Source organism: Micromys minutus (genome assembly GCF_963924665.1).
Source record: "Micromys minutus genome assembly, chromosome: 28".
NCBI classification, from domain to species: Eukaryota; Metazoa; Chordata; class Mammalia; order Rodentia; family Muridae; genus Micromys; species Micromys minutus.
The window spans coordinates 6922042-6946852 of NC_137963.1; the positions used below are offsets into that span (position 1 = coordinate 6922042).

Here is a 24811-nt window from a genome sequence, read left to right on the forward strand (position 1 = left end):
GAAGATAAGAAGAAAATGAAGGTGACGCAGACAGAAAAAGAAGTCAAACTGTCCTATTTGCCGACGAAGTGAAACTGTGCATGAGAGATGCCAAAATCCCACCATAAAACTTCTAGAATTGAGCCATTTCAACAATGCAGCAGGACACAGAACTAACTGTACAATTCAACAAGTTTTGAATGCACCGATAATAAACATACAGAGAAGGTCACCCAGTCACACTAGCTTCAAAACAAAGAAAGCATCCCAACAAGGAATAAACCTAAGCAATCATGTGAAGGACCTCTACGGTGACGTTTTAAACCTCCGAAGAGAGGGTCTTGAAAATGGAGAGACAAATCCCATGCTCATAGATTGGCAGAATATTCTAGCAAAAGGTATTTACAAATTCAATGCAATTCAATCAGCTCCCTTAAGATAAGAGACACAACTATCATAAAATGCATACTGAGCTACATTTTAAGACTACAGATAGCCAAAACAATCCTGAGCCAAAGGAATAGGAAGATAGTAATCACCTTTTAAAGTCTGGATAGCACAATAGGAAGTTATCGAGCTATATCTCCAGCCCACCCGCCCCCGCCCCCGACAGAATTAAGATGCAATCTTTGCTGTGACTTCAGCTTTTAATAATACCTGGAACTTCCATGTTCCTTGTCAGTTTGTTATGATGAACTAAATCACGTTATGTGAAACTTCCTGTCCCCCTAACTCCCACCCAGACACACACACGTAAACTTACAGAAATCTGACATCTCTTCTGGGGATTTGAATTGGGTCTCTGAAAAGTACCCGTGTAGGTGTCCTGAGGAGGCTTCTCTGACCTTCCCTTCTCCTGGAGAGCAGCTATCTCTTAGCCTCTCCTTTATTTTGCACTCTTAATGATGCTTTTCCCCAGGTTTTTAAGGGAAACCTTTCAAGTAGCTCCTTATGAAGGGGATAACATTTCAAATATAAATACAGAGAGTATCTAATAAAAAAATATTTTTTAAAAACCATATTAGCTCTCAGGGACTAAACCACCAACCAAAGAGTACAGAGGGGCTACCCATGGCCCCGGGTGAATATGTACTGGAGGATAGTCTTATCTGCCGTCACTAGGAGAGTTGGTCCTCTGGAGGCTTGATGACCTAGGATAGGGGAATGCTAGAAGGCAGGAATGGGTGGGGGAGCATCCTCAGAGGCAGGGGTTGAAAGGAGGGAATAAGGGGGCTTGTGGAGGCGAAACCAGGAAGGGGGAATAACATTTTAAATGTAAATAAAGTAACCAATTAAAAAGTATATTACAACCATTTTCTACTTAATGCTGTCACCTACCATGAGGTAGAAACATGGCCTCACTCCCCTTTCTTCCAACAGACCTTTGAAAAGGTTTCTGAAAAGAACTGTGTGTCAACTTTCTTTATGGATCAACTAGTACTGTACTTCTTTTACACTTAACATCGGCATGTGAGGGGTATTGTGCGCATGCGTGTTCTCAGAGACACGATGCCAGTGGAGTTTACTGATTACATTAGGGCCAGTGCTGCCAGAAACATAAAAACTAGTCCACGCTGGATTATGAGTCAATTCTTGACGATTCCATCCATGTTCCTAAACCTTTAATGTTCTTAGTTTATTCACAACTTCCACATTTGATCACACAAACCATATGAAACTATAAAAAATTACCTTAAAATTAGTAGACTAAAACAACACTGTTAGAAATTTGGAAATCAGAAGTCTGAAATTTTTTCACTTTAAAGTCAGTATCCAAAAGGCTGGTTCTTCATAAACGTTTAGAAAAAAACCTATTTCTCACTTTTCCTACTTTCTAGAAGATTCTACATTTATCTGCTCTGGTTGCTTCCTGTATCTCTAAAGCAGATGATTTCCATCAGGTTTCCATCTTAGAAGGATCTGGGTGATTACCTAGAACTTACTCAGGTGAACAGAATAACCTTCCAATTCCAACATTTTTTTCCTTTATTATTTTTATTATCCTTATTATTATTAATTTGTTTTTACACTCAAGATTTTATTCCCCTCCTAGTCCACCCTCCTACTGTTCCATATCCTATACCTCCTCCCCACGCCCCTGTCTCCACAAGGATTTTCCCACCCCACCTATCCCCTAGACCTCTAAACTCTCTGGGGCCTCTAGTCTCTTGAGGGTTTAGGTGCATCTTCTCTGACTGAACCCAGACTCTGCTATTAATGTGTTGGGGGCCCCATATCAGCTGGTGTATGCAGCCTGGATGGTGAGATCTCAGGGATCCAGATTAGTTGAGACTGCTGGTCCTCTTACAAGGTCACCCTCAGCTTCCTCCTGCTCTTTCCTAACTCAACCACAGGGCTCAGCAGCCAGTGCCAACATTTTTAATGCAATGGCATCTTCAAAGTTGTCTGCCAGATAAGAGGGTATGTTTACAGGTGTTTGGAAATAGGCTGTGGACTTCTTTGGAGACATTATTCATTATCATCTTCTGTAGCGGTCCATCTCCAGGCAATTCATCCATTTTATGTCGATCCGCTCCTACTTGGATATGAACTAGAGCTACCAGACTGACAGAAATAATTTGCTCTCTATAATCTTCCCATTTTCTCCGATTTCATTCCTTACATCAAACATGCTTGGAAGCCCTATTCTGGGGCAATGATAAAACACACACACACACACACACACACACACACACACACACACACACATACAGGCATTTTCTCAGCTAGTGATCAAGGTGGGAGGGCCCAGGCCATTGTGGGTGGTGCCATTCCTTGGGCTCTATGAAAAAGCAAGTTGAGCAAGCCAGGGGAAGCAAGCCAGTAAGTAACATCTTTCCATGGTCTCTGCATCAGTTCCTGCTTCCCGACCTGCTTGAGTTCCAGTCCTGACTTCCTCTGGTAATAAAGAGCAATGTGAAAGTGTAAGCTGAATAAACCCTTTGCTCCCCAACTTGCTTCTTAGTCATGATGTTTGTGCAGGAAGAGAAACCCTGACTAAGACAATAAGTGACCCCCCAAAAACCTATCAGAGGACTCCTACAACTGACAAATTCCTTCAGCAAAGTGGCTAGTTAAAAACTAAACTAAAAAACCCAAATCAGTAGCCCTCCTTTATACAAATGATAAATGGGCTAAGAAAGAAATGAGGGAAATGATATCCCTTCACAATAGCCATCTATAATAACATAATATAAAGTATCTGGTGTAAGTCTAACCTAGCAAGTAAATGACTTGTATGAAAAGAACTTTAAGTCTCTGAAGAAACTGAAGAAGATATCAGGAGATGGAAAGATTGTCATTGCTCGTGGATAGGGAGAATTAACATAGTAAACATGGCCATTTTGTCAAAAGCAATCTACATATTCAATGCAAGTCCAATCGAAAGTCCTACATAATTTTTATAGACCTTGAAAGAGCAAATATGAAACACGTCTGGAAAACGAAAAACCCAGGATAGCTAAAACAAATCTTGTACATACAAGAATTTCTGGAGGTTACCAGTATCCCTGACTTCAATAGTAACAAGAACCACATAGTCTCGGCATCAAAACAAACAGGTTGGCCAATGGGACTGAATGAAAGACCCAGAAATAAACAATAAACACACACACACACACACACACACACACACACACACACACACACACACATCCCCCTACGAAAACCAGATTTTTGTCAAGGAAGCCAAAACCACATAATGGAAACAACAAAGAACAAAAACATCAAAAGCTCTATCACTATGACTGACCATTAATTAAAGGGACCTCATTAAATTGAAAAGCCTTTTCAAGGTAAAGGACACTATCAATAGAACAAAATGGCAGCCTACAGATTAGGAAGACATCCTCACGAACCCTACATGCAACCCAGAGCTAATACTCAAAACATAAAAAGAACTCAAGAAATTTAACTCCATAAAAACTAAGTAATTCTATTAAAAATGGGCACACGCCTAAACGAAGAACTTTCAACAGAGGAATATTAGACAGCTGAGAAGCACTTAAAGAATTTTTCAATATCCTTAGTCATCAGGGAAACAAATCAAAATAACTCTTGAGATTCCATTTTATATAGGTAAGTATGTCTAAGATAGAAAACAAGGATGTGGAGCAAGAACACTTCTCCAGTACTGGCGGGAGTGCAAGCTTGTACAGCCACTCTGGAAATCAATTTGTCCGTTTCTCAGAAAATTGGGAGTAGTTCTATCTTAATACCCAGCTATATCACTCCTGGGCACATACCCAAAAGATGTTTCACCATCCTATAAAGACACTTGCTCAACTATGTTCATAGCAGCCTTAGTTATAATAGCCAGAAATCAGAAATACCCCCCATCACTGAAGAATGGATAAAGAAAACGTGGTAGATCTATTCTACACAATGGAATAATATTCAGCTATTAAAAACAAGGACATCATGAAGTTTGCAGGCAAATTAATACAAGTAGAAGATACCCAGAGGGAGGTGATGTTGACATGGAAATACATGCACAGTGTGTGCTCACTTACAAATGCACATTAGCCATAAAATACAGGATAACTGTGCTGCAATCTGTAGACCAGAAGAAACAAACGAGGGGCCAAGGTCTAATGTATGAGTCTCACTTAGAAAGGAAAATGGACATTAAGGTAAATGGAGTGATTTTGTACTGTGTCTATAACTAGTGGGAATTAACAACGCATTCTGAGAAGTAAGGTGGTATTTCAACGTGTTTTGTCTCAATTTCTCTCTAGATGAATCAAAAACAAAAATTCAACTGACAGTGATCACGCTGTCCTCATTTCAAGCACACATGAAGAGTTAAATATTGTGAAATGTGCCAGCCAGTTTTACTAAGCTCTTAACCTGCAGAGAAACAGCTTGCAATTAGTGTGACGTTGGGATTGTCACAGCTAAGCAATTTATAAATCAGTAGGACTTTAGCAGGTTTTGTGCAACACGCACACACTGAACACGCAGTTAGCGTAATACACAGAAATTAAAATTACAATAGAAGTGTCAGACAGTAAGTGAAAAGTTTTAATGTTCTGTCTAGTGAGAGAGTTAATAGCTAGTTTCTGGAGAATACAGTGAAAAAAAGTCCTATCTGTGGGCAGGCCTTTGCAAAGCCAACATACAGCTGTTCTTGGCTATAGAAATATTACTTAAATGAGACGAAAAGGGAGAACTGTATTTGAGATCATACAAGAATCTGCACATTTTCCCACTGTGGCAGTCAATCTGAAATTCTGCTGTCAGGAAAACTTGTGCCCAACAAAGGATCCTAATTAGATGAACTCCTCTTAGTGTCTTACACCACTTGTGAAAGTAATTCACTTCCATTTAAAAACTAAGAGACAGAAAATTCAAGCCTGATAACTTTGTACAAACCAATGCTTTATTCCAGCAGAAAAGGTTCAGTGGCGGTCCCTGTGAAACGGGGGTGGTGGGCTTTCCTTAGCTTGGAGGTCATCCATGGGTCACTCGAGAAAATGAGAACTGTCTTAATTGTGGTTCTCACTGCTGGTTTGGTACTTCACTCTCTCCCCAGCGACAGGAGACACTGCAGCCTTTGCCATGCATTGGCTGAAATGTCCATCCATTTTGGGGACTCCTCACCTGAGAACAGAAATGAACTTCATCTGGGCCTACCTGCTGCTCTTTCGTCTCTATTGTTCCTGTGAGACTATATTCAGGCCATTGAGAGGCATAGGAAGCAGGTGTGAGTTAACTCAAGCCAGGGCCAGCACAGGTCAGCCAACTTCAAGAGCCATCAGCAAACTTAAGGCTTCCTTTGCCGCAGGTGACCGCAATTGTGTGCTCATTTGCTCTGTGTGCTTTGGGGTCACCCTTTGCTTTCCTGTCTTTCACTCCTTTGTAAAATGAAGGACGTAACGAGGGCTCACTCCACACAGAAGGGACTTGGACAGTTAAAGGTCTAGAAGTTGGGGCAACCCCTCAGCTAGTGCGGGAGATGTGCTGATACTTTCTTTTCAGTGATAGTGCTCAGCGCTAAAAGGAGAGCCTGAAAAACCTGAATCTGTTGAGAGTTCCCCAATAACACCTGTTTTTCTTTGCCTCTGGATTCTGGAGTCTTCCCCATAGACTGGACTGTAGGTACAACGGCACACACATATCACACAGTATACTCACCCCACCATGCACACCACATCCGTCCCCACCATGTACACGAACAAACACGCATACACATCTATCGTCCCAGAAAGGGAATCCACAATAGACACATGGCATACAACTTGCCTAACCAATGAGTTTTGTAGGTTCTAAAGAGGAGTATGGGAGAGGGTTACTTATAAGAGGGATGACTCAAAAGCAGCTTTAAAATCAAAACATTTCAAACCTGAAACTGCACAGCTTGCAGGCAGGTAGTCCTGTGACACTCTATTAACAATAGTGTCTAGGCTCTGCCCCACAGTCACCTAGCAATAGCCAGGTAGGGGCCTGGCTTGCTATAAAAGGACTGTTTGTCCCCTTCTCGCTGCCTCTCTGCAAGTGTTCCTGCAGGTCTCTTCCCTTCTTTCTCTCTCCTCTTTCTGTCCTTCTGTCCCCTTACCCACACTCCCTTCTCATACCCCCAAATAAACCTCATTTTATAGTAAACTCATGGTCCTATGGCTGGTACCTTGAGGGCAGTGGAATGCCTCAGCCTGGGCCTACTGAGGCAACCCCCGACCCCCGCATTATGCTCCTACATTACAAATATATCACATTCTCCTTTGTGTCTTGGTCGGTCAAAGTCTACTTGCCAAGCTAGTAGGGGGCCTTTGAAAGCCTTCCCAGTTTCTGCTTTTACAGACTAGTAAAACTGACAGGCAGCAGTCTCTCAAATGATGAGACTAGTGTATGCAACACCACACCTCCCAGAAAGTTCATTACCTACTGGCTTAAACCTGATCAAATAAGCAAAGACAGAAGACAGGACAGGAGAAAACAGATTTTAATTTTTAAATACTAATACATCTTCAGGGTGTTTTGCAAAGAAAAATCATGTTACATTCGTTTAAAACTATGCATTAAGTATATTTCTTTAAACTCTAATTTTTACAAACACATAATGAAAGAAATATATATTTTATAAATATCTATTCAGAACAGGAATTATGAAGTGTTCAAAATATCAGGCCAAGATTTTTTCCTCTGTAAATATATAAAATTCCCATATACTTCATATGAATTCCTCTTCAAGAGCAAAAAATTTCCTCTTATAAAGGTCAACTCAGTTTTCAGACACAATCAAAAGTAATAATATAAAAATGGAAAAGCTCTGTACAAGGGAACACATACAGCACACAGGTAAATCCCATTACCATCCATGCCATTTGTGTTCTAAAAATGTTTTATAAAAACTGCCACTTAAAACAAATGTGGGTGAGAATCTTTCCCTGGCTGTGGACAATACGTATATTGTCACCCTACCTCCAGGGTGACGAGGCTCCCGCTGAAGACGCCGGGGAAAAGGAGCCTCCATACATGTTCCCTGAGGAGGGACCTGAGCCAAAGAGAGGGATCCCCTCTTTTTTGGCAGGAGTTTTATCTAGTGGGCCATTCACTGTTATTTCCCTTCACGAAGGGATATTCTTTGGGGTCAAACAAATGACTGAGGGGTGATCAGTTTACAAAAGCAGCTAATACATCTCTTGGTTGCTTGGTAACCAAATTCTAGAAGCCTGATTTATTACCAATCCCAGAGAAGTACCCATGCACCGGTCCCAGTGCATACCCCGAGGCCGTCCCTTTGTCTTCCCTCTTCTGCGGTGAGCTGCACTGTGGCTGCAGCACGTTCCCAACTACTGTGTCTTCTGACACTTCTTCTGGAAAGAACTCTTGAGGAACGTGCGGTAGACTGGGTCATCCACATACTCGTTCTTCAGCCTGGAGCTCAGCACTCTTTGCCTCTTCCTCTCCCCTTGGATCACATCTGCCCCGTAAAATGTGTCTTCAAATCGCATGTCGGAGGCTGTGGACTGAATGCAGACACACACTGAGCACAGAAGCACGAGACACAGGCCTGGTTCTGTCAGCACACGTAGGGGACAGAGGAGAAGGACCCTACCACAGAGTCTTCCTCATCCGCCAGTCATCACCCACAGCACATGGCAGATATGCGGCTCTATTTAGTCCCAATTCGTTACCTGACTGAGAGCTTCCCCAAATAAAAGCAAAATTAAAGTCTTCAAAAAGAAGCTATGTCTTTAAAAACTGATTGACTAATTAGAATTTAAGGAAGTACTGTGATGAGATTAAAATGATCCAGTCCCAATAGCTCGTCACTAGCTCTAGCCTCTCAGAATAGCCACCCATGCCTTCCTACTTCTGTGTTACAAGTAGGGTCTTGTGACTCGCAGAAAAAGAACTTTTTGGAATCCATTAACTTAGCAGACCACTAAGTCCCACCAACCCCAAAGCTAATGATGTCATCAGATAGCAACTTGGGCCTATAGCAAAGCTTCTTCCTTCTTGCTACAGTGACCTCTCTGATGTACTCACCAATGTATCTTCAACTTGCTGAGGTATTTAGACTTTCTAGTTCTATAAAACTACAATACCTCATGAAACAGCTTCTAGGTAGGAATATGAAATTTTAGCTTTCATAAATCTGTGTTCTTGAGTCATACTCACGTCCCTTTGGAATGGCAGCTGCAAATTAACACTTGCTTAGTCACCATCGACACTTGGCTTCAGCTCCAACAAGTGTGTCTTTTGGGGTGGGGGTGTCAGCAGTCACTCTTAGTTCATGCTGAGTCCTATTCTTTGTTCCTTTAGCCTTTCTCCGAGTCCTTGAGGCTACTGTGGTTAAGCCCCTAGTCCCTAATTCCTAGAGCAGTTCTGTGTTGATTAACTACTTTACTGGCACCTGTTTGCTCATTTCGATGTTTAGCTATCTGTTCAACTTTGAGGACTTTGGTCCATATTCTTGGCATCAATACCTGTACCAATGACTGGATTTCTCACTCTAGCTGAGATCTCTCACATCAAGACCTGCATGCACCCCTGCCCAACAGGTAGGTCAGACTGTCTGCTTCAGATGCTCTCCAAATTATCCTGCAGAATATGGAACTAAAAGACTTCCTCCATGGCGGCCCTTCCTAAGTTTCCCAAATGCCAATACCACACTCATCGGTGCAACCATTTGTCACAACTTTAATGGTTGTAGATTCCCTCTAATTCCCATCCTTCCAGGAGCCCTCTAATCTTATCTTCTATCTGCCCTCAAGAATATCCACCCATTCCCAAGGACAGACTATTAAAATCTAGCACATCCTACTTCCTTCTTTCAGAAGACTAAAGTTTATATTATGAGCCACATATCAGGGTCTTATGTTTTCTGAGTGGGATAGTTTTTCTTCCATGCAAGAGTCTCTACCACAGAAAAGCTGAAGGCTCCTATGAGCCCTGAACATGAATTCAGGGATGATCAATGTTCTTCCTTCCCATTCGGTGCTTCTTAAGGTAAAATATATAAAACCTATAAACTAAAGGTTGTATGTCCCAACGCTAAAGAACACGTGTAGAACTCAGCAACTCTTCAGTAAGTGATTAGGGAAATGTGTAGGCTATGCTGACATACTCAAGTGAAGACCAAACCTAGAGTCTACAATAAAACACCAAGTTTCATTCCTGATTCCTTAGCTATTCTGCAATCTAGAATATGTTCTCCACTTGTTTATGTTAGAGTTATGACTTCTAATGACAACAATAAATAGAACATCTCAGGCTGATACCAAAGTAGACAGACGGTTTAGTCTTTTAGGAGTTGAACACACATGGTCTACTATGAAGAAGAAAGGGAAGGGAGCAGACAGAAATTTGGAAAAGTTTCAAGTTGGCAGATGCATATATTTTCTGCTCATGAGGCTAGTCTATGAGTTCCCTAGAGAGTCCCACATTTCATTGAGGCAGGAAATTTAGGATTGTGAGTTGGTTGGATCTTTCTATCATCAGGAAGAAGCATTTGTTTCATTAACTCTTAGAAAGCACCTTCTCTGACTTATATTTCACTTTTATAAGTGCTAAAGTTACCAAAGGAGGAAATAAAGCATCTATGAAAGTGTTGCTACTGTGTGAAAACAGCAGAAGTCAGCCACTTAAACATAATAGTAAAGTCAAATTACCAGGAGCTCTAGTTAATTATGCAATGGTTGCCATGGTTACTATATGAGACAATAAAAGGTAATGGAGCTGTTTCTGAAAAGAGTACAAAAGAGCCCAATACAGTCAGTACGCAGTTGGTTGGCTCTCTTAAAACATTTCTCCCGAAGCCAGAATAATCTGAGGGAGGCAAAGTCATTAAAACATGAAGGTTCAATGATAAACGCCAAACCAAAATAAATCTCTAAACGTAAAATATCGATCAGTGGGTATTCAATTAGATTTGATCCCCAGCTGGAAAAGTATGAGACAACCTACCTGAAGGCAGGTTGCTGACTGAACAGTGCAGCAGTCATTGATCTAGTACAAAGTGGCATGGGCTGGGCTTACTCGCCGGGCATGCTGGACGCCATTCAGTGTATTTACTCCTCTGTTTTATTAAAGTGTTCTCAGAGAGGTTGGGCATGTGGCAAATGCTCATCCTAGCATGTAGGACAGGGTGTGAGGCAGACATGGAACTAAGAAAGCCTTGGGCTCTTAGTGAATTCAGGTCCAGCCTAGCTCACTTAATGGACCTCTTTCAAAACAGAAATAAAATAAACAAACAAAAACTAGGGGGGCTAAATGTACTGAGAATTAATACACACTTCAAAATGACACTCAGAAGACTTGTTAAAAAAACTAAAAACAAGAAGGTACCATAAGAATCTATGGTATATATAGACCATATCTACTATGAAATAAAAAGATTTTATCTGTTTAGAGAAGAAAGTGAATTCATAAGAAACATTTAGTGTGCACAATTCAATGCTTCCTACCGTGCTCTCTACCCAAATCTTTAGAGGCTAATAGAGGTTAAAAATAGCAAAACAAACCAGGGAGAGTAGATGTGAGCCAAGGGAAGATAGGGATATACAGTGAGAGGCAGCCATCTCTAACAATTTCAGATTCTCGAGAGACTTCCCTGTGTTTTAAGAAATAGTTATTGTTATTTTATGTGTATGAGTGTTTTTCGTTGAAGTGTTTCCAATGCTCTTAGAGGACAGAAGAGTGGATTGGATACACTGGACTCTGGAGTTCTCCACAGTCGTAAGCTACTGTAAGGATGTGGATGCAGGAATGGGATGGAACAGGAGTACCACCCTCTAGCCCCAGTTCTTTTAATGTAACTTCCACTAACAAAGAGTAATAATTACCTTAATATATTTCTTTACTCCCAGAGCTTTGTATGAAGGACAAAGTTAGTAACTGTTATTGTGCATCAATAGATTTTAGTACTGCCATTTGATATCATTAGAAGTAAACTATGTGCACATTGGTTTCCTGTTTCTGTTTAGGTTGAGACTTACATTCATCAGGTTATAACAAGGGAAAGTTACTTTGACTTTTTTCAAAACTAACCAAAAACTCAAGGTTGTTTTAGGCTTGAAAAAGCATAGAGAATGAGGACCTAACTGGAGGGTCCCTACGTAGCATTTGTCATTGTCACTTACAAAACGAGCCTTTACTCTTTTGGGTAACTCTTCATCTAAAGTGTATATGTCTTCTCTCTTCATTGCTATCTGGGATCCATCTTCAAATTCAACCTAAAGAAAGAAAAGCCATTGTGATAATGTAGTAAACGCAAACAAGCACTGATCATTTTTAGAGCGTCCCGATTAGCTATGAGGAATGCGGTGGGGGGCAGGGAAGTAGAGGACTCTAACTGAGAAAATACAGAATGAGCCAAAGTCAGGGACATTAGCAAAACATTTTCTTACCTGATTAAGATCAAACCAATTTGAGAAATAGCCAAGAATGTTGAACTGGACAGACTTAAAATATGAGCTATGAAACCTTTGATACCTCCAAACCAACTAAGAAAAATGAGGGCTGATCAGGTAACTTCTCTGAAAAGTGGCAAACCCTGCATTAAGATGGGCTGCTTTTGCTAGCACTGTCTTAATAACAAAATTATTAGAAGAAAGAAAAAACTGCCTATAAAAATGACAAAAAGTATTTGAGAGCTGTACACCAAATGGGAGTATTCAGAATACCTAAAGAACTACAAAAAAATGAAAAACAGAACAGATACCAAACCAAGTTAGAAAAAGAAAAAAGCCCAAAGTCATTTAGTAAATGGGCTACAGAAATGAATAGACTACCCTCAGAAGAAATACAAACACTCAATAAATAACTTGAAAAATTGTTCAATACCCTGAGCTATTAGAAAATGCAAATAATAGCTGGTCTGAGATTCTTGCTCCAGGTAGAATGGATATTAACAAGCAAACAAAAAGCAGGAATGCAAGGAGGATGTGGGGAAAACAGGGGACGCTCTGCTTGATGGGTATATGAACCTTATACACTACTGGTAGGACTCTACCCTAGTACAGCCACTGTGGACATCAGAATACAGGCTCCTTACAGAAGAAACAACTACGATATAGTCTATGCATATTTTTTATTGGTGTAGCTCTGAAGGACTAGGTCAACATACTACAGAGATATTTGCACATCCATGTTTACTTCTGTACTTATTCAAAATAAGAAGACGGAGCTACACTATATATCACCAGTGAATGAATAAAATGAGGCAGACCTAAAAGGGAGTTTATCCATTATAAACAAAATAAAGTTGTGCCATTTCCAGAAGAATCATTGAAACTGGACATGACTGTGTTAAGTAAAGAAACTCAGACCCCAAAGACAGACAGATATGAGATACTTTCTTTCACATGTAGAATGCAGATTTAAATTTATGTCTGGTCTATGAGTGTTAAGTTCGAAGGGGACCTTGAGAAGTAAAGATGATCTGTTAAGGGAATGGGGAGAAAGGGGAATGGAACCCATAGCAAGTTACAGCAGAAGGAATTTATCTGGGGGATAAAACAACACAGGCATGGAAGCCGAGGATGGAACAAAGTGAATTGGCATCTCCATGAATGGCATCATGAAGTCCACCACCTGTGTGCTAACTTTAAAATTTAACTTTCTGTTTCTATAGTACAAGAGTTAGTGCTTTATAAAAACTTAAGGTTCTATCTGGGGAGATTACTATACATGAACAAAAAGCACCATTTCCTCCTCAGAGTTGAGACACTCCACCACTGTGCATGCTCTGTACGTTGTGCAGTTGTGCGTCTCTGAGCTGTCGTAGACAGCAGGAAGCTGTCTCTCTGCACAGTGGGCATAGCTATATGCTATCAGAAGTCGTTTTCTTGCTATGCTCCTTTAGTAGAATACGAGCAGCAGCCTTTTCCCAGTCTCATGACCTACCTAGTTTCTGATTTTTGATATGGCTTCTATCTCATGGAGTAGGCGTTAGATCCAATTTCTTAATGTTCAGTTACTCCCCTAACATTTATTCCATTTTCACATCAGAGTATTCTGAAGGGAGGTTTCTGTTGTAAAGCACAAGGTTATACCTAGATGCTATTTTTTTAAGAGCCAGTTGAGGCTTTATTTTGAAAAATAAGTATTTTTGGAAAATCCAGCTGAGTTGGGTTTGAATGGAAGGCAAGGGCCAGAGGAGTATCCCAGATAGGACATTTCCCCCCAAGGTTGGCCAGAGAGTTAGGGTTGATCCTCGATCAGGTGGGTCTCCTGTTCCCTGCCACATAGCTGTCTCCCCTGTGAGCCCTGTGTAGCTGTAGGTACACAGGCTGGCAGAAACTTCAGTGGCCATTCACTTGGGAGAGATATCAGAAGACTCAGACACCAGCTTCAATCATATTCAGGGTCACAGCTTTGGTGTGAATAAACGTGATAGAGCCCTCAGCAGAGCTGGAGCTTGGCTGGAAGGAGCTCATTGTCTAGTAAAACCAGGACTAGGGAGTGCCCCATGAGCTGAGCTCAGTACTGCTGAGTAGCTGCTGGTGATCCTCATATGGAAACTCAAGTTCTGCATCTCAGACTCTAGCCTGCTCTCCTCCCCCTCCAGCAACTTGTAGGTAAGTGGTGATGCTGATTGACGTCTAGTGCCAGCTTGCCCTTCATCAGTTCCTGGTACTCTTGAAGCTTCCTCGCCATACTCTTCTGGGCCCGCTGCAGGGCAGCGTCTAGCTCACCCAGTTGGCATTGGCATCCTAATGCCATCTCCCCACATTGCTCTGCATCAGCATGCAGCCTCCAGGGTTCCCCTCCCGCCTTTGAGATTTTCAGTTTCCATCTGCAGGCAGTTGTGGTTCACTACAAAGATCTCGGTCTTTTTAAGGCAGTTACCCAGTTAGAGTCTACAACTCTTCCTACTTAATCTGGCACATGCCGGCTGCCCTTGACTGTATCCTCATACTGGGAGAAGGCTTCAGTGAGGATGGTGTCCATGTCCAGGGAATGACTGTTGTCCATTGATAGGATCACAGCCATGTCTGAGATCTGAGACTGCAGCTCTGTTTCCTCTTCAAAGATGTGCCAGAGGAAGTTGATCTTAGTCAACTCTTGTAGGTGGGGCTCCCACTCCACCTTGTTCATGTATGCCTCATCCACATCCTTGTTAATAAGTACAAATTTTCTCCATCGCTGTACTTTTGTTGCTCTCATCCTTAGACTTCTTGATGTCCTCCACCAGGCCCTAAATGTTGCCAAGCTCAGCCTGCAGTTTCAGTGTTTCCTGGCCCAGGGCTTCCAGTGGCCTGCAAAGGTTGTTCATATAGCTCTCAAACATGCTGCCCATGTTGCTCCTTGCTGTCTTCTGTTGATGCAACAGCATCTTTTTCTGCTGCTCCAGGAAGTACACCTTGTCAACGACAAAGGCAAATTTCTTAAGGGATTTAATCTGCTCCTTCTCCTGAATGTGTATACCCTGGATGTTGGGGTCCACTTAAGGGAAACAGCAGGCTCTGGTTCACGATGATCACTGGGATGTCCATGACAGCAGCCCCCCTGAAGCCACTCAGAGCCATGCTGGTACCCAGGCTTTCCTAGAAACTGCTGCTGCTACTGCCCACCCAGGAAGAGCCGAAAGCGCTGATGCTGACACTGGTTACACTCGTGTACTAGTGGCTGCCAAAGGTCCAGGGGCTAAAGGAGCCCATCATGTAGGATTTCCGAGTCTCACTGATGGACATGGTCAGATCTGGAGAGAAGGCAGTGACATGAAGCTGGAGGTTTCAGAGTGAGCTAGGCAGCTGCTTATAGGCTCTAGCTGGATGAGTTATAATTACTTTTCTCCTCTAGTAGTGTGCAGAGTACACTCCCTTCAAGCACCATGAATGCTATTCAGTAGGAGTGAAACTTCTAGTTGGGCATCAACTCAAGTTTTCCATATTTGGCAACAGGGTCTTACTATCAGGTTATGAAAAATGACCAATAAACGTGTGTGTGTGTGTGTGTGTGTGTGTGTGTGGTTGAGAGCACGGATGTCTATGTGGTCCTTTTGTTCAATGACTCAACAAAATGCAAACAGTTCCTAGCACTGGATGTTGTTTTTAGTGGTTGATATCTCTACTTGGTAGTTTTAAAATGTTACATTTTAGCACATTATCTCCATTATAAGCTGATATACTGGAAGCTTCTATAGTAGTGGGTTTCAGTATAGCTTTAAGAGGACTTTAATGTTAGTAGTCTCTCTCCATATTTCTTCCTTTACCCTGCCCTCCATATTTCTTTCACGTATCCTATATCTACCCTTATCTTTAAGACCATATATTCTATTTCTCATTCCTTGGGATCCTCTCCTTCCCCGTGGATTCTTACTAGTTACCTAACCTCTTATTGGAATGAATGCACACAATAAGTTAACAATTAATTTCCACATATAAGAGAAGACATTTTTCTTTTGGGCTCTGGGTTGTTCACCTAAAATCTGGAATAATTGCTTCTAGTTTCATCCATTTACCTGTTTTTGCTTGTTTGTTTTGTTTTGGTCTGGATGACCTGTCTACTGGTAGGTGTGAGATACTGAAATAATCCATTGTCACTGTGTTATGATTCATAGAGGATTTTAGCTGTACACTATTTCTTATAGGAACTTGGGTAACCTTGCTTTGGTATATATATGTTTAGAAGTATAATATCTTCTTGGTAATTTTTTTAATGAATATGTAATGTTCTCTTTAGTTTTTTTTTAAAGTATATTTTGTATTTTTGACATCTTGACTATAATATATCTCTGGTTATGTCTTCTGGGAATTTTACATGGATGGGCATTTCTCTAGAATTGGGAAATTTCTTGGTATGATTCAAAGGCCTTTAGATTTTTATCTCAGTCTGTTCTTCTACCTGCAGGAGTCTTAGGTATGGCCCTGTGAACACATCCCAGGGTTCTTAACAAATACGTCAGGATTTGTCAGGACAATGTTCTTGTCTCTTCCTTGTTTCTTTTATTTTTAATATTGCCCCAATTTTGTTCTCTATTCTTGATACTCATTCTTTTGCTTGGTCTTGTCTGTGGATTATGAACACAGTGCTTTAAATTCAATTGGTGTTGAGAAGCCTAGCTATTGTCCACCATGATAATGGCTTTCTGAGCTTGGCGCAAAAATGGGGGATTTCCTTGGGGAGAGGGTGTGTTCCTTGTCTCTGCTTCTGACCGAAGAATGTTCCTGAACACAGGTGGCTGGCGTTGTCTGAAAACTGACCTTGCACAGAGCTCTCTGCACAATTGCACGCCTCAGCATGCACATCCTCCTCTGGCTTCCTGCAGCAAGATAATCAGGCCATTGGTACTGTAACCAATCAGCGCTTCCTGTTTGCTTTACGTCATGATCAATTAGTGCTTTCCATCCATATCCCTAAAAAAGCCCTCATATACCCTATTCCTGAAATAATAAACTAAGTGTACTTCGCTATGGTCTCTGGAGCTGAACCCCGCTCTTGGCCTCTGCTCCCTTTGTCCTCTCAGGAGGCCAACAACCTCCCAGGAGAAAGGGGACAGGTGCCATAGATCTTCTCACTCATTTCTTCCATTTTTGTTTGACACTTTTTCCTTGAGCTTTTTTTCCCAATTGCTGAGCTTTTTGTATTTTATTACGTTTGCTTTTCTTAAGTTCTCTACTTAGCCATTAAGCTTTTGTAGAAGACTCTGAAATCTATTCTAGCATTTCAGCTATGCCATTATTGTGAACTTTGATATTGATGTGTTATATATTATTGAGGTGTCAGAGTGGCTTTTTTGATATTGTTGCATTCTGTGCATCTGGTGTGATGAATGTGTCCTCTAATCTTCCTTTATTTTCCCTTTCTTACCCCCTCCTGTCTGTTTCATGGAAGTCTTCATAGTGAGCTTTACTTGACTGTATGTTCCTCTATACTACTTGGGAGGAGCTGATTACAGTTAACAGGGAAAAAAAAAAGATTTATTAGCAATCCCTTGCAGTAAAAGACAATAATGCACTTTACATATGTCCTATAGGGCTCTAAACCAGAAGCACCAGGAGAATTTGCCATTGTGTGTTCCTGTTTTACTTCTATCTGGCAGTTGCTGTTTGAATAGGGCCGTATTCCTGACTTCCTGTGCTCGGCAGTGATTGCTCATCTAGGCAGTGGCTAAGCATTGTACATATCCTTCAGCCTAGTCACTCCAGGGATCGGTAGAGGCCGAGTAACAGAATCCTGGTGCAGAAGCTCGGCCATAGTACCCAGGGCCAGCACAGCCTCAGCCACCTCTTTACACACTTTAAGAAGCTGTCCTAACTATTATTTTTCCAAATTCAAACAGACCTCTACTTCATAGCATGACAGCAACTAATTCTGAAACTTTTCTTAGACCTTAGGAGTCTTAGAGCAAAGTGCATGATCCTAGCCTAGCTGAGGCCTAGATAGTGGGGGCTTAGGAATTATTCCCACAACAGTTAAAAAAACAAAACAAAACAAAATTGGTGGGATAAGTAGACATTTGATATATTGCAACTCTTAAGTCTCCCAGGATTGAAAACTTCCAGCTATTTTGACTTTCTGTATTTTTCACTTTTAATAAAATTCAGTGGTACTTCAAAAGTCAAAAGATGAGTCAAATTATGCAGTGGTTCTTTGTCATCAGTACAGAGATGGGCGCACACATTATGCAGGGTTTTGCTTTCATTTACATCCACGTACTACTAAAGTAAGATGAAGCTTTACGACAGGGTGAATCAGACTGTGCTCACAAAAATACTTTGTTGCTACTGCCTAGAAGACTGAGAGTAAAAATACAGTTCATCTTGGCCTTTTCTACTTACAAAATGGCACCGTTAGCATCAAAATAGGCAAGGTCTTTTCATTTATACATTTGCTAGCACAGATTTAACTCTCTACAACAACTCTCTTAGTCATTTGAAAACGTTAAGGAAAAGAAGACGAGTTTCCTAAAACGATGCTGACTGTCCTGGTTTTTCTATAAGCATGGACAGCTGTTTCCCCTCATTAGGACAGAGAAAAAGTAATTCTGACTTTTTTCTTACCAGATGGATGCTCTTATAAGCTATGAAATAAATGTGTTCTCCTTAAAATAGTCAAAATTTGTTCACTGAGCTGTCTCCTTCCCTTATTTGAACACTAGGAGTTAATAAATCCAATTTTGCAGGACTATTATGAGAAGCAAAAATATATACACAAACACACATAAACATACACACACACATACAATCACATAAACAGAAATAAGCACACACAGATACATATACAGACACACATATACAGAGATGCTCAGACCAACTTTTACATACACAAATATATAGATAAGTATAGCTACATATATCCACACACAGACACACAAACATGAACACAAAGAGCCCCATCAATATACATAAACACAGATACACATAACCACAAATACACACAAAGGCCAAATCAATACAAAGGACAAAAACACAGACCTGCAACTATGCACACAGATGCAAACGTTCAGAGACACACACAAACACACGCAGATTAGGCATATTACTGTGTGCCTAATATTCACATCTTTGTACTTTAATGAATATCTGGTTTATTCTATGGTGAAGCTGAGAGACAGAAAGCACAGAGCAGTCTCAAAGGGCCACTTGGTTTAATGAGGAATTTTATACTACTTGTAATTAAAGAGAGACTTTTAATACCAGCTTTAAATTTCACTGACTATATTTATGGCTGAAATTTTATGTTGCTGAGCTAACAGTGATTACTAATTAGCCTGCATTTTTATATGTGATACTTTTATATAGCAATGAGCTTTGTTACATAGCTTCACTACTGTTCTTATTAAATATGACACTTGCTTTTGAATGCTATATTAATTTGAATACTTTCTCTAGGAATTTTCGGTATTATCCAGCCCCCTTGCACGGTTTACCTAATTGTGCTCGATCTACTACAAGAATGCTGTAGTACTCACTTACCCCACCATACATAACCCTAAAACCCATATGGGAAAGACTGAAGATGATCAACAGCACACACAGGGCACAGGTGCTCCTCTTGCTAACCTCTAGTTTTCTATGCTGAAATAAAAACACAGTATCCAAAACAACTTGGGAAGGCGAGATTTGATTTCATTCCTCATCACAGTCCATTAATGAAGGAAGTCAGGGCAGAACCTCAAAGCAGGAACTAAAACAGGGACATGGTGGACTGGAGGATCACTACTCCCCGGTCTCCTCCGCCTGTTTTCTTAGACAACTAAGACTGTCTGCAGAGAACTGGCACACACAATGTCCAGGCCCCACCCGCCAACCACTGACTAACAGACTGCCCACAGGCCAGTCCCGTGGTGACATTTTCTGAACTGAGGATCTTCTTCGCTGATAACTCTTGTAAACATGACCAAAACCTTGCCAGAATACCAACTCCTGGAGGATTTCCTACCATGAAAAGGTGCTCTCGTGTTTTCTGAACCTCTTTGAGCATCTTTAATTACATTTTGTTTTAGTTTCTGGTACCTTATCTTGTGCTCTCTTATTAGTTTTCAGCTCTTAGTCGTTTCTTAAATTTCTTTACCCAAATCAGTTTGTTATTATTCTTAAGTGGCTTTGGTTCTGCATCTTCTTGGTTTTCCGTTGCCCATTTACACTAGAATGTTGACTTGTGACAAGAGTGTAACAAACCATTTCCTCAAAGAGAAGTAGGAAAGCACATGCACAGCCCATGTCGTTTCCCTTTTTTGAGTTCAACTCATCCTTATTTGGGGTAACAATATAAAATTCCCATTTAGTTAGTATCACACAGAATTCCCCAGTGAGCAGGGTATACAATTGATAATTATACCTTTTCCTAAACAACTACTGCGTCAGACTTGATTAGATGACAACTGCAAATTCCTTACAACGTATGTCACTGCTCCTCCACTGACCGAGTTTTATCTGAGATGCCTGGGTTATGCTTCTCCACCCAAGGACTTCAAGTCAGGGCTGCTGGCTGAACAGCCATTACAAAGTTACCAGAAAAGTAATATATACCATGGTGTCAACTTGGCAAATGAATGTTCCATCCACCCACCCACCCACCCATCCATCCATCCATCCACCCATCCATCCATCCATCCATCCATCCATCCATCCATCCACCCACCCACCCACCCACCCATCCATCCATCCATCCATCCATCCATCCATCCATCATTCATCCATCCACCCACCCACCCATCCATCCACCATATTCTTTCCCTCCCCTTCCACCCTCCTCTGATTCCAGTAGTTCTACTGATGAGCTATAATAACCCACGCTCCATGTTCTGGCTTAAGGTGAGATAAACCAACTCTCTCATAATGAAAACACAGTACTATCTAGTAGTTGAACCATACACTGAACTAACCATTTGCCACTTGTTAGGGTTTCTTAGTGTCCAATCAAGCAACTAACCTGTAAGTTGAAACCCAAGCTGCTAGACATTGATGTTTTGCCTCTTTGACAAAATAAAAGGAAAAACACAAAATTCATGTGTCTTTTTGATCCGTAGCACACTCATGTTATCTCCCTCCCATCCAGCACCACAGAGAGAGCAACACCCACCTGATACATGTAGGCAACATTTGATCCAAGATACTTTGCCCCATAGAGTTTACCATCAGGCCACTTGACTTGGACAACTTCTCCCTCGGCAGGAGGGCCCAGCTTCACACAGTTCCGGCTCTGAGGAATTAATAGAAAGACATTTTAAGGCAAGTGCCTTAGTGAAAACATTTGAAAATTAGCAAGTGACGAACTCTTGGGAATTAAAAGGGAATAATTGTTCCTGTGTTTTATGGATTATTATCTTAACTGGGTTTTCAGGAAAGAGATATGAAATAACGGAGTCCTTAAGTATTTAGCCCATGTTACTAAGTTGCAGGAACCCCATAGGACAAGCGTGAAAACAAGCAAACAAACAACAGCAACAAGAAGGCATCAGTGCTTTACATTTGCTATTTGACAAAGAACTGTTAAGGCAGAAGCTCAAATAGCACCTGAGAGGAAGAGACTAGCTAGAGATTCCTTATATTTAACAATTCTGTAGCAATTTGCTTCAGCATAGATATGACTTGATCTTTATAATTACTCTTCAAAGTAGATAGACTTTTACATAATATTTTCATGCATTCATGTAAATTCATGTAATACGTGTATTCATGTATTGAGAATTTCATACAATGTATTTTTTAATCACATTTACCTTCCTCCCCATATCTTTCTGGATCCATCCTGTCTTCTGATTCATCGAACATTAGAGACCATGAAGTCAAATTTATGTTGCCTAATTTGTGTTGGGTGTGGAGGTTGCCCTGGAGTTGATCTTACCAGGGGTCAAACTATTAAGGAAAACTATCCCATCACAGAAGCTATTAAATGCAGGGTAGGATTACATGCCTACCATCCCCAACCCACGCTGAGATCATATGAGGTGGAAAATTATTACAGCCATTTTACTGAGCCTCCAAGGAGCACCTGTGCCAGAAATGCAGCTGAATGTGCATCAGGTAAGCTCTGAAAACACCAGGGTGAGGGACACAAGTCAGACTAAGAGGATTGATTCAGACAGCAGGGAAAAGGCAGAATCAAGCAAGAACTGAATGACTAGAATAATGTAAGAAACACTGAAGACCTAGATGATAGAACTATTTTACATGCTCGTGGATTGTTAGGATTAATGTTGTAAAAATGGATACTCTACCAAAGCAATCTAGAAATGCCACTATATTGCTACCAAAATTCAAACACAGTCACATTGTGAGAGTTTATGGGTATAGCTTCTGAAATTCATAGGAGACACTACCTCATACAAAGTTACTGTTCCTTTGGCTCTTATACTCTTTGGTTGTATTTTAGAACATAGGCACACACACATGCATATGTAATAAGAGGCTGTGAATTTAAGAGAGAAAGGAGGGATATATGGAAGGGTTTGGAGAGAAGAGAAGGGATAAATGGTATTTTATTATTCTTTTATTTTACTATAAGAAATAAAAGAAGTAATAAAAAATTACAAAGCAATTACTGCACATACTGAAAAATAAGCTTAGGTTTTACCAACCCCCAATAACAGAAAACATGCTGGAGGCACACTGTCTATGATGTCAGGTTGTACAACAAAGCTGTGGCAACAAAACCAGCCTGGCCCTAAGCTAAACAATATAGAGGACACAGGGTCCTCGCATTCACAGAGAAGCACTGGCGAAACTAGGAAGGTTAAATGTGCCGGGGTCTCAGCAGTGGAGGAGATAAAGATAAAACACCTGCACTCTACCCAGAAAGCAAAGAGTGGAGGTTGTGTGTGTGTCTCTCTGTCTCTCTCTGTCTCTGTCTATCTCTGTCTCTATCTCTCTCTCTATCTCTCTCTCTCTCTCTCTGTCTCTCTCTCTCTTTCACACACACACACACACACACACACACACACACACACACACACACACACAAACACACAGTGTTAACATGGAGTTATGCCAGAACGAGTTGACAGTGTCTGTAGTAGATGCCAAAAGCTAACAAATAAGAAGTCCAGTGGCAGGAACAGATTGCTTCTGGACTTGCTGTAGAGGGAGGTTCCAGAGGTCCCCACACATTAAAGAATATTGCCTATGCTATAGGATAGGTTTCAGAAACTGACAGTAAGACCTTATTACTGAAGATACAATATACTTGAGTCATAAACCAATGAAAAACCTCAGCTGATGCTGACATGGAAGCTTCATCCCCCTTGGCTAGCTTTCATCAGTCTTACAGAGCAGTGAACCCTGTGAATTATAACAAGAATATGTCCACTGGTACAAAAAAAACAATGTCTTCTAAATACAGTGGTAATTTCATATATGAATGCACAAAAATTAGGACAATAGGCACAAGACCAGTACAACTCCAAGCCAGACCAAATCCCAATTTGCAATCTGTTAAATGAATATAGGTATGTGTATGTGTACACACACACCACACACACACCTTTAGATAGAGCCTCTGGTAGGTGAGACATACTGCAGTGGTTATCCAATAATATGTAGGTAGCAAAAATTACACGGTACAGGTGAAAACAAGAGGCCACAATGTCAGGCAGAGAGAGGAGTGGATCTGATCTGGAAATTATGGGAGTGGGTGAATATGATCAAAACACATCGTACAAAATTCTCAAAGAATTAATAAAAAATTAAAAACCAAGCAAAATGATTACAGCGATCAAAAGAAAACACACAAAAGTCTTAGAAACATGCACAGCCTATAAATTAGGGGACATGGTTTGTAGAAAACAGAGATTTTTTTTTTCTCTCAGAACACTGAGACCTTATCACCCTGTGTGACATTAACACAACTTCTCAGTGTGGGATCCTCCGATGGGAACCATGTAAGATACAAAGTCTGTATGGCTGCAGACGTATGTGACTCAGGCGATTCCCTTTAAACATTCTAGAATTTACGACCAATTATATGACTGTATGCATAATGCCACAGAGTTCTTTCTTAATATAGCCTTAGAGTTCTTGCTGTGTTCCAAGAGCAAATAAACATCTTTGCTGCAAAATTACATGCATTCAAACCTTAACTAATATATTTCTCAGTTGCAGGAGACCCTCTGAGGTCATTTAACTTCAGAAGTAGAGATGTTTGCCACCTGCTGTACTCTAGAGATCTATACCCAACTAAAGTCTACCAGAGCCCCAATTCCACAAACATGGGTGTCTGGTAGCTAATATATTAAACATATGTGAGAATTAAAAAGACAAACAGTAATCCCATTAAATAGTAAATTTATGGTTATGGCTAAACTAAGTGACCTGGAGTAATTCATATCACCCAGTAAATAAAGTCAAGAAATGGGATTTCCTTAACTAAAAAGAAAAAGATCAACTGCCTATTTCTATTTGAATTTGGAAGGACTGTAGGGTCCGAGGACCTTTTTTTTTAATTGGATTTTTTTTTTTACTTACATGTTATTCCCCTTCCTGGTTTCCCCTCCGGAATCCCCTATACCCTCCTTCCTCCCGCTGCTTCTATAAGAGTGCTCCCCCACCCACTCAGCTGCTCCCTCCCACCTCTCTGCCCTGGCATTCCCCTACACTGGCGCATCTAGCCTTCACAGGGTCATGGATGCCCCATAAGGCCATCCGTATGCGTTCCGCCACTACACCCTTTGAACTCAATTAAGTAGTCACATCAAAGAACACTCCACACAGTGGAGAGGTAGGCAGGAAAAGAGTCTGGAGAAATGGAAGAGATTGAAGGAAGAGGGATTCCAGGAGGAACAAAGATGGAAGCAGATGTTTATGCTTCTCTCTGCGCATCTCTTCATAAATAAGGTTGTATTGAATGTTTTGTATGGGGTGGAATTGTACAAGACTATTTGACTTACAAAGGTTAGCAAATTATATGATACCTATTGGATCAGAGTAGTATGGTGTGTTCT

General features: G+C 40.9%; 1 protein-coding gene and 1 pseudogene across 2 annotated transcripts in view; both read right to left on the reverse strand.

Moving 5' to 3' along the window:
* Positions 1-6903: 6903 nt before the first annotated feature.
* Positions 6904-24811, reverse strand: part of KDM4C (lysine demethylase 4C) — a 112140-nt gene continuing 94232 nt past the window's right edge. The window contains exons 20-22 of the mRNA XM_080939942.1: positions 20956-21075; positions 11565-11657; positions 6904-7946 (exon numbers count right to left, since the gene is read on the reverse strand). Of these exons, the coding sequence (XP_080796068.1) occupies positions 7770-7946; positions 11565-11657; positions 20956-21075 (390 nt within the window). The 3' untranslated portion in view covers positions 6904-7769. The remainder of the gene's footprint in view (positions 7947-11564; positions 11658-20955; positions 21076-24811) is intronic.
* Positions 14302-14954, reverse strand: LOC308438563 (keratin, type II cytoskeletal 8-like; annotated as a pseudogene). Its single transcript has one exon. The product of its transcript is annotated as a keratin, type II cytoskeletal 8-like (transcript).